The following is a 12,343-nucleotide window of genomic DNA, read 5'->3' as shown; positions in this document are numbered from 1 at the left end:
CACGCTTTCACGATTCATACATGATATAATCATTTCCAGACCCAAATATCACAAAGGTGCCTGGACAATTTCACTGTCTCGGATCCGTGACGACGCCCTCGTAGTCTCTGGAACGGATGTACTCCAGTGTGCGCTGGAAGTGACGCTTTGGACCCTCGAGGCTGGGATTCGGCTCATCCTCGTTGGTTTGCAGGTTGGAATGGATGAGCTCGATGAGGCCGTTGAGGTACTTGGTCGTGACTGTTTCGTTCTGCTGGTCGAAGTAGTAGACGTAGCGGTTGAGGATCTCGACGAATAGCTCAACGGAGACGGCGGTGTCCATGCAGGCGTCTGCGACGCGGAGGGCCCGCTGGAGGCATTCAAGGACGCGTTTGCCGTCGCGGTAGAGCTGAGGGTCTAGATTAGTTGCGATGAAGGTGGAAGCGAGGGGGTGGAGTGGACATACGTTCTTGGGGTCCTCTTCGCCCCGTTGGGGGTTTTCGACTACCCACCACAGGTGACTTGCAAGGTACACGGCACGGCACTGATCGGGTTTCTTGAGCAGTTTGCTTCCGTGCAGCGCCGCCTTAGTGATCAGGGTGTCGTAATTCTCCTTGGAGAAACCCCGGGTGCCGTGGAGCGCTCCTGCGATGATGCATACCGCCTGGAACTGTGCGCGCGAGTCACTGATGGAGTCCTCGTAAATGGTGAATGCTTGAGCAAAGAACTCGTAGCTGAATTCTTCGAATCCCGTCTGGTCGGCCACTTCGCCGCACATCACAAAGAGGCGCAGTGCCAGGTCAGCGCACCCTGGGTTGGCGCGCTGATAGAGATTGTTTACGCACTGGTGCATGAACCTATAAAGGGCGGAGGACTGTGACTGCCAGTTGTCGTCGTAATGTTCACGAGACTTGAGTTTACGCGCCAGTCGAATAGATGCAGTAATAATGGCCGGCGTTGTGTATCGGATGCGTTCGTTGCCGTCGGCATACGCTTTGCGTGTGGCTTGAAGGAGCTATGAATAGTCAGCGGTGGAAGTGATCTCAGTCCAGCCCTAAAAAGCGTACCTTTAATTGGACGTCATTTTCCGGCGCTTGTATCAGATGTACCAACCGAGCGAGCCATCCTTGCTCTTCGATGGTCTCGTCCGTTTCTCCGCCTCGTCGCTGGGAACCAGGATAGCCGACAGCCTGCTGCAGGCCTTCCTTGATCAGGACTCTCAATGCCCCTAGGACGCGGTCGAGGTTCTCTGTTGTTGTGATCAGAGTTCGGTTCTTGAGCAGACTCCGGGCGATTTCGCCAGCCACGGATCGTCGTGTGGGGTAGGATTGAGAAGTCAGGAGCGGGAGATAATGGGGCAATGCCAATGCTGTGAAGATTGAGACATAAGAGCGAAGAGGAGCGAGGAGAAGATGAAGGAGGTTTTGCTGGGTCGGCGCCGCGTGCAGGTCCGCATGATCAGCGTATTCGGCTGTCTCACGCGTAGCGAAATCGAGAACCTGATCCACATACTCCAGCTTGTCGGGGTAGGTATTCAACGCCAGGTTAACAAGCGACACTAATAATGCCATGGTATCTTGAATTGGCAAGCCCCGGGTCTTGATCAGATTGACGACCTGGTCATAGAAAATGGCATATAGCTTGACATCTGCTGGGACGACAGGCTTTGCATCGCTCTCGCCGTTTCCATTCGACACTTGCTCGCCTTCGGGGGTCTCTGCTTCTGGTTCATTTGTGTCTTTCGAGGGTTCCTTCGACGGCTCGGTTGACGGTTGCTCAACGCCGTTCTCTTGAGTTGTGCCAGTGGGCGCCTCTTGGGTCGCTGCTGCCTCGGCCTTCTTAGTTTCCTCCGCGATCTTCAGATTTTCGAGGAACTTTGTGACGGCTTCCTCTTCATTTTGCATTCGTATTTCGGGGTCGGTGGTGGATTCTGTTTCCCGAGCCGCGTAGGCCGATAGACGGTCCATGAGTCCAATCACGATCTTCTTCAGGTCAACGTGCGGGTTGAGACGAGAAATTGCCGAGAGTAAGAGATCGAGCGTATGGAGATGGAATTCATCGGGGAAGACCTTGGTGATCACTAGAGCAACTTAGCATGAGCTGACTGCCCCGGAGGCACACCGGGACCATAGATTCCCTACCTTCCAACAGGTACTCTTGCGCAAGAACATCGCGGCACTGGACAACCTGCTCCAGCAGCGCTTGCAGGATCCCCGACTTGTAGCGCTCGAGATCGACCAACTGGCTGAGCCGGACGACATTGCTGCCCACCAGCAGTTCCAGCTCGCGGCGCTCCTGCATCCTCTTTTCCCTTTCCCGGGAGGGACCTTGATGCTGCAACCGCACCCACAACTTGTTCATCTCCACGAAATTGGTCAGGACGAAGTTGATCGAGTCCTGCAGGTTGCCTTCGGGCCCGTCCCCGGAGCCCGTGGGTAAATGGTCCCTGGCCTGTCCGGACAGGTAGTATCGCAGGAACAGCCCGCGGATGGGATGCTGCACTCCTCGACTCATCTCCATCATGTCCTTCATGATCTCCTTGACCGGGGCATCCTCCACCGACATGTAGACCGTGCCGACCGTGATCATCAAGTAGAGCCGCGGGATGATGTTGCCTGCATACTGAACCAACTCGTATAGATCAGCTAGATGGTTGACGGGATGGTTCTCTTTCAGATAAACGGAGAGATGTCGCAGCGCATCGAAAACCGCCATGTACAATTCGTAGTATTGCTTGGGACCCAAGCTGGGTGTTCGTAGTTCGGAGACCAACGTCGACCTGGAAGCAATTGGCGATAGCCGTTAGCTTGATCTGTACTCTTCACTTCTGCAGAATTACGCAATGTCGCTCTAGGAACTTCGCTTCATATCTGGGGAGCCTCCATCGACTCACCCGCACTTGAGCGCATCCATCAGTTTCCCAGGAGTCTCCAAGCATTTTCGCATCATATGCGACTGCTGTCGGACCACTCCGAGGGCCTCCTCAAGGAGACGACTTTGGTCCTCCGGAGGGGATACTGGACTGGCCATGACGGAATTGACCGATTAACTCGAAAGGTGTATGACGGGGCTGTCTCCGTGGATGGATGCAGGCGGTAAACACCTGGCCGAGTAAGAGGATGAGGGGGTGCGGATGGAGGAGCTACAATGACGGTTGCGGGGATAAAGTATTTGTAGAGAGGTATAGATGTTTATAAAAAGTTCCGATCTTTTAATCAGTCCATTTAAAGAGAAGAGACCATCGCAGAATGACTGGCCCTGTGGAGATGTCTGCGAATGGAGAAGATCAAGAGGCCATCGCGGGTCGCACGAGCTTCTTTCCGCCTCAGGCTGCCAACGTGGACTGACGGTGCTAGGCAGAGCTATTCTGAGTACGCTCCCGCATACCAGACAGCATCAATTGAATCATATTCAAAGGTTTGATCCCACTATTTTCTTTTACCTCCACTAACCCAAGTCCAAAACTTAAGAATATAGATGCGAGATATTAATCGCTCGACCCCTGCAGGTACGGAGGTATTGCCCGGTGGCTCTTGTACAGCATAACGGATTGTGTTTGATTTTTCTCATATGTTGACCAAAATCACATTCTATCCTATTGACACCATCTATGTAACAAACCCGTTCTCCCAAATACCGAATGCGCAGGAAACCAAATGAATACAATGGACAATCTATGAGCCGAAATCATCTCAGAAAGCAAATCATGAGCGTGCCGTATGTCCGTTTCAAATATACCATGGCACATCAAGTCGTCAAAGTCCGAAATTCGCACGTGGACACATCAAGTGGAAAGTCGTCAGTCTCAGTAATCGTCTCCGTCATTATGTTAGCCGCTGAGAAGATCCCACACTGTTCCGACAGTGACTCGTACAGGGTTCTCATTCGGGATTTCCTCGAGCAGATGAGCAGGTGAGCTGCGCATCGTCTAGTATACACGGCCTGTCTGGTTGAGAGCCCGCGCCAAGACACCGCTGCGAGCTGCGATTGTGCCGTTCAACAAAGTGCGAGCTGAGATAGGCACCCTCTCAGTTGCGTTGTCGCTGCGAACATTGAAATCATGAACGCCGGTGCTGTTGGTGCTCGAGAGCGAGCTCCGGAAGCTCTTAGGAGGCAGAGGAGACTTGCGAGTCAGGTTGGAACTCCGAGGGTAGACGGAATGGTCATCCCCAGGCGAAGGTGTCGGCCAAGCTGCCACGCTTTTTGATGATGGAATGCATGAGCTCGACGAAGGTGTCGCCCATGAAGAGGGTGTGATGACTGGTGCAGATGTCGATGTTGGCATATCGGTCACCGTGACGGTCACGGGAGCCTGAGGGATGCTGGGAGCAGTCACAGTCTGGGTCTGGGGCTCAATCACAGAGCTGGTGTCGATGCCGTCGGGATTGGCGCCGCCAACATTAACAATTGAGTAGGCCTCTTCTTGTCTGCGCACGACAGTGTTGCTTCCCAGTCGCGGGACGGCTAGGGGCACTGCTTGTGTACCGAGGACTGAGATGAAAAGGATTGCCGCGGGAGAGAAATGCATTTCGGGTCAGGGTAGATAAGTCCTTCAAAATAGAACAGAACAGGATAAAACACTAAAGATCCGAGGCCGTTGCGTAGAAGGATACTTATGTGCAAGAGAGATTTGGTTGATGATAGTCAGAAGTCCGCTACACCTTTCAGTGACCAACAATATATATCCCAAAATGCCAAACTCGATCTACACGTTCAATCATAATGATAAAACAGAAAAGAATACCAAAAATCATGCAGGCTGGCAGCCATCATGGCCTGCATCGACTTCAATCCACTAATCCGAGATCCACACAAGGAGGCTGGGAAAAGGCAGCAGCGCATCGCACTGGCCCAGCCACGATGATTCTAAGCTGTCATGTCATTCTTTTCCACTTTTCAATCATCAGGAGCAATTAACTGCCGATCTTGAGCATGTTGATCCTGCCGACAGTTGCTTGGCATCACTATGATCGACTGAACAGTACACTGGACATCAACATTAACGTTGTGGTGCAGTTAATCATGCATCACTGCCAAGCATCAACGGACGGCTGTTGTGGCTGGCGGGATCCACTGCCCGTGGGTCTTCTAGCTCTCATGCTATTGATAGAAGATTCGTCATGATGGGCGATCAGTCAAATAAGTCATGGAGTATAGCTATGTAGCTGTGATATCTTTAGTATCATAGGCAGCAGTCAATTTGCTTCACCGTATTGCAAGAGGGTTGGAGCTGATTGTCGCCTCTCATGTTCTCACCGCATCCACTCGGCAGTCCGGCTGATGTTGGTGAAGTTGATATAGTTGAATAGTAAGTACGGTAGCATACGAGCCAGTTTAACACAGCCTCCTCCTCCAGGCCCGCCATTTGGAGTATTAATACTCACAGGTGACTGGAGTGTAGATCATCAGAGACAGGAGAACAATCCGTTGTAGTCTCTATACAGTGTGAGACCGGACCAAAACCCTGATCGTACAGGAATGACCTCTACCTAAGAATCACTTTGAAAGCACTGAAAAGAGCCAACTAGTATTCACTATCTGATACTGTATCCACTTTGGTTCTTATTGCATCATGACTGCAGCAAACAAGGCATCACATAACTCCAGTACTATTGATAAGCTACATACTCTCCGTAACCTCATAACTTGTGATCTTCTTTGATCATCATGAGAAGAGATATGATGACGTATCCTGCACAACGAATGCAAATGTGGGTTATAGGAGACAAGGAGATTAGCAGGCAACCTTGCACAGTACACGAGGCTTGCATGTTAGCAGACAAGCCCAAGAAAGAAATGTGTATACTCTGGCTCAAGAAGGAGTTCAGTGCACGGCTCCCCATCGTAGAGAAGAGAGAGATCCAGTGTGAAGGAGGACTCAGACTGCCACATGTTGCCACAAGCCGGCGTTCAGGTAACGAGTAACATCTGTGGGACCGTCCGGCCGCAGCTGGTCTGCCTCTGGCCGACGTTTGATATCTTCCCACTCCCGAATCTTGCGGTCTATGGACTCGCTCATTCCGGACGCGTTCAGGATTTCAGCTATCCGAAAATGACAGTCGAGCAAGAGCCGGATCTGGGAGAGGGATACGCTCGGCTCCCGCGGCTTTTTTGAACGTCACGATGCCGTCCTCAGGAAGTTCCCTCCTATGCAAGGGAGGGAAATATCGGTAAGTCTTCAGCTCGTATCTGTGGAGCACATCCTATACAGAGGGATTTGGTCAGCAAATGCAAATTGTAATAGCCAACCTTCGAAGGCCATCAGGAATTTTCTAAATTGGAGTGAAAAGCTCCGCAAGCAACATCATCCTGTTGGGAGGATATTGATGTTCGCCATACTCTTGCTAGCTCTTCGTACACCAGGGAAGTATCGATAAAGGATCGTCCATATATCAACCACATTCTGGGGTGGTATCTAATTCACGTCAGAATGATAGTTGAAGTATGGATATGGAGAGTGCTCTATCCGTGCATAGGCGTAAGGAATGATGTGTGCCCCCTCTAGATCTGAGGCCATGACATTTCCAGGAAAGTTGCACTTTTTCCAGTCGTCGATGTCCATTACATGAGTAACGACACAATGGTGCCCATCTCATAGACAGTCACTTCTGAACTACTACTCTCTGGACTGGACCTCGTCCATATGAGCTGCAATAAAGCTGGTAGAAATGATAGCAGACCTTCAACGATATGTGCCTGTATGAAGAGGAGAGTGTAGGGGAGTGTGTATGAAGAGGAGTACCACTATTCAGTAGCATCTCAATAACAAAGAGCACATTCACCGCTCATCTTCCCTGCCAGCAGCCGGCAGGGGACTCCGTGAATATCCCAGCAGGGGAATTATCTTATGGCGGAGCGAAACAATAGCAATGGAATATGATGTCTTTTTAACCTCGTACTTTAACTAGAAGTAGGGCCTGCACATCAGTCTAGATCGCCAAATCTTCAACCCGAATCAATCCACATCCCAACCCAGCACTGGCCCATCCCGCACACAGCTGGTTGGGATTCCATGTCAATGCAGTAACGTGTCTCGGTTCGTCAAAGATGGTAATCATCATCGTGCCATTGACCATCCGACGATCACCCACCATGTTGCGCAAGAGACTGAAGCTCTCAGCGCGGTAGCCGTCAATGAATCGACTCGTCCCTGCACTGTCTGCATCTTGCCTGCGCGCCCATTCATGGGTGAACCAGGTCTGCTGCCACTGTTTCTCTTTCGGGTGCACTAATCGGCGGATGGGGCTTGTTGCGATGACTTCGCCGCCTGCGCAGCCCAGGAGGACGCTTGGGTGCCAGAAGCTGCACGGCGCAAGAGCGGAGACCGTACTTGGTAGCCTTGCCATGGCCGTTGTGGTGAAGAAGCGCCGCACGGCGAGGAGCCGTGCAAAATCGTTCTCGTCACTTGAGATGAATGCATGGAGCAAGGGAGAGTAGGCAGCATGCGGCGACGCCATTCGCATACGGGTCGTTTCCACGGTGTCCTTCTGGTAATCGACGATTGAGGTCAAGCGGGTTTCCCCGTCCATAGATGTTGTACACAGCAGGTGAGGATGAGTTGGGTAGGCCGCCGCCAGATTCAGGATATAAGTGCGGTGGATTGGTTCGTAGAAGTAAGGTAGAAAGGCTGTAGAGGTTTCTTCTGAGGCTGTAATGCTCCAGATAGCGACAAAGCCGTTGGCACAGCCAACAGCAATGTCAGTGGGAGAAAGCCAAGCCACGCATGTACATACTGTCGACGGGGGCTTGGCCTCGAAAACTGGACTGTGGACCTTGTCTACAAATCGTCAGCTGAAGGCCCATCAATTATCCTCCATTGGTCTACTTACTGAACTCTGTGGCATTTGGGTTGCGGCTCAGCTTGACGTCAATAACTCGAATATAGCCGTCTCCCCAGACTCCAGCCAGGAGTCCCAGGTTCCTCAAAGGGTCTTCGTCATCCTCGTCCCGCGCAGCCCGGGGCATAGGACACCAAGCCATTCGTCGCAAGTCGCCCCAGTCGGTACACAGAGCCAACCGCAGCCTCGGTTTAATGCTCATATCAAGGGTCTTCGTAAAGCTGTCTTCTCGTTTGGCTTTGAACGCCCACAGTTGCAATGCACAGGGGTAAGGAGCAGAAGAACTGAACGCGAGACTGGCTTGATTCTTCAAGGGGTCTGGGTAACTTTCCTTCTGCTCTTTGGTGATGGGCACCACGACGCCAAGGTACTGCGTGAGACCGGACTGATTGGGTACCCAAGCCATGCATTGAATCTTCTGTCCCAGATTAAGGAGCCACCCTTCGCGTAGCGGTTTCTTTGATCCGGTTGAATTCTTTGCTGTCCCACTCTTCTTCGCCCCAGGTTTCCAGGCTTCGCCGAAATTGGCGGACTCATTCTGCCCTAGCCGGAACTTTTTCTGAGCGTCCACAGGCCCTATTAATACCGTCTGCTTCTTCTCCTGCTGTGCCATATACCGTGAGCGAGCCTCCTCCTCGTCTATTTTCTCAATCCGCTGTCTCTTGCGGAACCGCCCCCCAACATCATCGGCGTAGTACCAGTCCCAACCACGAGCACTCTCCTTCCTGACCTCCTCCGGCTCAACGCCAAATGTCGCACCATACGTGTAGTCAGGAAATTTCTCTGCTTCATTTAATGAAGAACGCGTAGGAAACGTCGAATCAACGCCCTTGGCCCATCGGTCCCGTGTATACGCCATGGAGAGTAGATCCCTCTCGTCAGATCCAAAGGTCACCTTCATGTGGGTCAGCTTTCCCACATGCTCGCCGGGGTTCCACGTCCCTCGGAAGTGAGTCTCATCCTCAGCAATAGCGACAGAGCCGTCCTCATGTCGTCGCTTGGGATTCTTGACTCGCGAAGTCCCGGCCTTTTTGGGCTTCTTTGAATCGGTTTCGTCCTCCTCGTCGGAGACGAATTCATCATCATCGTCGGGGATGTCCACCATCTCTACGTCTTCATCTTCGCCTTCTTCGACTTCATCCTGTTCATTCTGAACTTCTTTGTACTCCTCGTCTGAGGAATCATCTGCTCGGACAGGCTGCTTTGCTTCTCGGGGAGAAGGGGTGTTTCCTTCTCTCGAGTCCGGTTCGTCACTGACTCCCGCAATCTCAAAGGGATCGCTTGTGTATCTGGTCCTCGCCCCGGATAGGCGGTTGGACCTGCGTGTACGAGGCATCTGGCGATATCCCTTACCGTCCTAGCTTCTTGACGATGATGCTGAAAGTGACGACCTCAATGACTGTGTGCATAGATCATCATTTGTAAAGATCACATCCTCTGAAGTGTGGACTGATCATACTCATCAAAGTCAGACCAGTCAATTGATGGCATATAGGTGAGGATGCACCAATTGTTTGATCGGCAGGAACAGAGCTATTCGTGATACAAGATGACGGGAAGATCTGCGTATCGACAGCGCGCGAGGAGAGGAGGGTCTTGGCGTAATTTTACATCCTCAAAACAGCCGGTGACCTCATCGATACCCCACATCCTCGATAACAGCATCAACAAAACAAATAATCATTTTTCAAGAGGACTGTGTTCGCTAGTTTAATAGAAGACTGAGTCAGTCAGATCGATCATTGTACTGAGGTGCGATATGGGGACTGACTTCAAATGTAGGCCTCGCTTAAGTGGAGCTGCGCCCTGATATCATCGGTTCTGCGATAGATCCGCCTGTCCTACCACGAACAAACTATTATCTAGGCAGTAATTGATGACCAGTTTTCTCAAAGGACTTCAAGATCTGCCGTGGTTATCCTCTCAAAGATAAAATTGATAATTTCTCCTTTCTATATCCGAAACAAAGGCTTAAAGCATGTCGAAATCACACCCAGGAACGCTGCATGAATATGTAATTGCACAAGCATCATGCAAACACATCAACAGATCACACACAAGCTGACTGAAGAAAAGGCCCCGAAGCTAGTCGCCTTCGAATTCACCAGCTCTACACCCCGAAAAATACACAGCCTTATCTTCATCGGCGGTCTGACAGACGGCCTTTGCACCGTTCCCTATGTAGCACCCCTCGCCGCCGCCCTCGAACCAACCGACTGGTCCGTCTTTCAGGCGCAGCTCTCCTCGTCCTTCGGCGGCTGGGGCATCGGCAGTCTTGATAAGGATGTCGAGGAGATTGCGAAATGCATCGACTTCGTCCGCAGCCTCAAGGCCTCGTCCGCCGCTGCATCGGCGCCAGGGAAGATCGTCATCATGGGTCACTCGACCGGAAGCCAGGACGTGTTGCACTACCTCTATACTCAGGGAGACCGTCCTGTAGTCGACGGTGCGATTCTACAAGCGCCAGTGTCCGATCGTGAAGCAATGCTCGCGGAGACACGCAAGCCAGGCGATGTGGGTGCCGAGGCAAAGGGCTCGTGGGAGCAGCTGGTTTCGCTGGCGCGGCAGGCTCCCGTAGGTGATATCATTCTACCCTTGAATCTGAGCAGCAAGGTTGGCTTGCCGCCTGACCCTGTCAGTGCGCGGCGGTTCCTGAGTCTGGCGAGTCCGGATAGTCCTGGCAAGCCGGCGGAGGATGATCTGTTTAGCTCGGATTTGACGGATCAGCGGCTGCGCGAGACGTTTGGGGCTGTGGCGACGCGGGGTTTATTGCGGTCCAAGTTACTGGTGCTGTACTCGGGGAACGATGAGTTTGCGGCGCCGTGGGTGGATAAGGAGGCGCTGATGGCGCGGTGGAGGGAGGCGACTGAGGCTGGGAATGCTGGAACGTGGGATCAGAATAGCGGGGTCATACCGGGGGCAAGTCACAATGTCAAGGATCAGGGGCAGGCTGATCTTGCTGAGCGCGTTACTCGCTATCTGAAGGGTATCTAGTTTTGCACCATGTGAGATGGTAGTGGAATGAAATCTTGTCGTAGTTTTCGTGTTTATTGTACACACAGGCCGAAACAGAGCAGCAAGTAGATATCCAAAAAAAAAAAAAAAAACATGGCAGCGGCAGTGGCAGTATTAGAAGCATAAGAGACAAAAATAAGGGTAGGGCGTAGTATGTCGCGGTCCAAGCTGACCATGAAGAGAACCCTCAAGAAGCAAACCAGAGACAGGTCAAACTTTCAGCCACAGATTCAACACACCCTTAAGATACTCGACAATCTCATGGCCGCCCAACTTGCTCTCCCCATACAGCCGGTCGACAAAGGTAATCGGACACTCCGCAACCTTGAACCCCATCGCCTTGGCCCGCACCATCATCTCCATCTGGAAGCTATACCCCTTGCTCTGCGTACTGTGGATGACCTTCTCCAGCACACTCTTCTTGTACAGCCGGAAGCTCCCCGTCAGATCACTCACCCCAGGCATAAGCATGACATCCGCAATCAGGTTCGCCGTCCTCGACGTGAACTTCCGGAACAGATCCCACCCATACACCCCGCCCTTGATGCCCTCGCGGCTCGCATACCGCGTGCCCGTGACGATGTCCGCGTCCGTCACCTTCTGGATGCGAATCATCTCGGGAATGAACTTGGGGTGGTGGCTGAAGTCCGCGTCCATGATGATGACATAGTTGCCGCGCACGTACTGCAGCCCGTGCACGTATGCGGTTCCCAGACCCAGCTTGCCGGCCCGCGGCTTGAGGTTGATGTGTTCGGGGCCCCAGAGGGCTTGCAGCTGTTTGGCGATCTCGAGGGTGCCGTCCGGGGAGCCATCATCGACGATCACGATTTCCCAGTCTAGGTTGCTGTAGGGCAGACAAAGTTAGCCTCTGGCATCGTGCGATTGATTGACTAGGCAGTAAAATGTTTCTCACTTCTCGCGGAATGTCCGCTCCAGTAGCCAGCAGATGATAGGGAGGTTCTTGCGCTCATTGTACGTCGGGAGAATGACCGAGTACTTGTTCTTTGTGTCGGTCATTTTACTGAAGTGATAGAACAAACAATAGAATAGAAAGATGATAGTCCGAAAGATGTATCAACACCGGAATTGAGCACAAAATGCAATGAGTGAAATGGTGCTGGCGAGTCCCCTGAGAGGCTGTAAGTTAGCCCCGAACTGGTGCGGGAGCTCCGCGTTCGTCGTTATCAAATCATACAAGTGGCCTCAGCTCGACTCAACTCAACTACCGCAATACGCCAGACTCGAATCAATATAGACAGCGATAGCCCGTCAGGAATTACAAACATGCCATAGTCAATGGATACGCGAGTCTCGTCATTGTCAAGATGCAATTTCACGCAAAATCAAACTTATCGAAACTTATGGTACAGGCGTCATCCAGCGCACACAGTGTCCCTGCGACCTTACCATGACCTTTGACATGGGCAGTCCAAAGCATCAGCTCGTATGAAGACCACAGACTAAACCACTGATAAGGTAGTCATCAAAACTACTCAACCGCATCAACATCA

General features: G+C 52.0%; 5 protein-coding genes across 5 annotated transcripts; 1 reads left to right on the top strand and 4 right to left on the bottom strand.

Moving 5' to 3' along the window:
* Window positions 1-70: 70 nt before the first annotated feature.
* ALT_1747 (vacuolar protein sorting-associated protein 35) lies at window positions 71-3,009 on the bottom strand (the record flags this gene model as incomplete). The annotated part of the gene is made up of 5 exons (XM_033562078.2): window positions 71-388; window positions 446-994; window positions 1,047-2,059; window positions 2,121-2,758; window positions 2,873-3,009. 5 exons carry the CDS (start codon window positions 3,007-3,009, stop codon window positions 71-73), a joined length of 2,655 nt encoding a protein of 884 aa, XP_033417969.2.
* Window positions 3,010-3,907: 898 nt separating this feature from the next.
* On the bottom strand, window positions 3,908-4,507 carry ALT_1746 (uncharacterized protein; the record flags this gene model as incomplete). The annotated part of the gene is made up of 1 exon (XM_033562079.2): window positions 3,908-4,507. One exon carries the CDS (start codon window positions 4,505-4,507, stop codon window positions 3,908-3,910), a length of 600 nt encoding a protein of 199 aa, XP_033417970.2.
* A 2,401-nt stretch (window positions 4,508-6,908) lies between these two features.
* ALT_1745 (transcription factor TFIIIC subunit TFC6) lies at window positions 6,909-9,280 on the bottom strand (the record flags this gene model as incomplete). The annotated part of the gene is made up of 4 exons (XM_033562080.2): window positions 6,909-7,756; window positions 7,809-9,106; window positions 9,171-9,216; window positions 9,277-9,280. 4 exons carry the CDS (start codon window positions 9,278-9,280, stop codon window positions 6,909-6,911), a joined length of 2,196 nt encoding a protein of 731 aa, XP_033417971.2.
* A 568-nt stretch (window positions 9,281-9,848) lies between these two features.
* On the top strand, window positions 9,849-10,811 carry ALT_1744 (UPF0613 protein PB24D3.06c; the record flags this gene model as incomplete). Its single annotated transcript, XM_033562081.2, has 1 exon — window positions 9,849-10,811. The coding sequence occupies one exon, from the start codon at window positions 9,849-9,851 to the stop codon at window positions 10,809-10,811; it is 963 nt and encodes a 320-aa protein (XP_033417972.2).
* Window positions 10,812-11,042: 231 nt separating this feature from the next.
* ALT_1743 (dolichyl-phosphate beta-D-mannosyltransferase) lies at window positions 11,043-11,849 on the bottom strand (the record flags this gene model as incomplete). The annotated part of the gene is made up of 2 exons (XM_033562082.1): window positions 11,043-11,676; window positions 11,746-11,849. 2 exons carry the CDS (start codon window positions 11,847-11,849, stop codon window positions 11,043-11,045), a joined length of 738 nt encoding a protein of 245 aa, XP_033417973.1.
* Between the last annotated feature and the right edge of the window lie 494 nt (window positions 11,850-12,343).

The sequence above is a fragment of the Aspergillus lentulus genome, assembly GCF_001445615.1.
Source record: "Aspergillus lentulus DNA, contig: Alt04, strain: IFM 54703, whole genome shotgun sequence".
NCBI lineage: Eukaryota > Fungi > Ascomycota > Eurotiomycetes > Eurotiales > Aspergillaceae > Aspergillus > Aspergillus lentulus.
The sequence above is the reverse complement of the archived record's forward strand: the minus strand, read 5'-3'. Positions and strand labels throughout refer to the sequence as shown.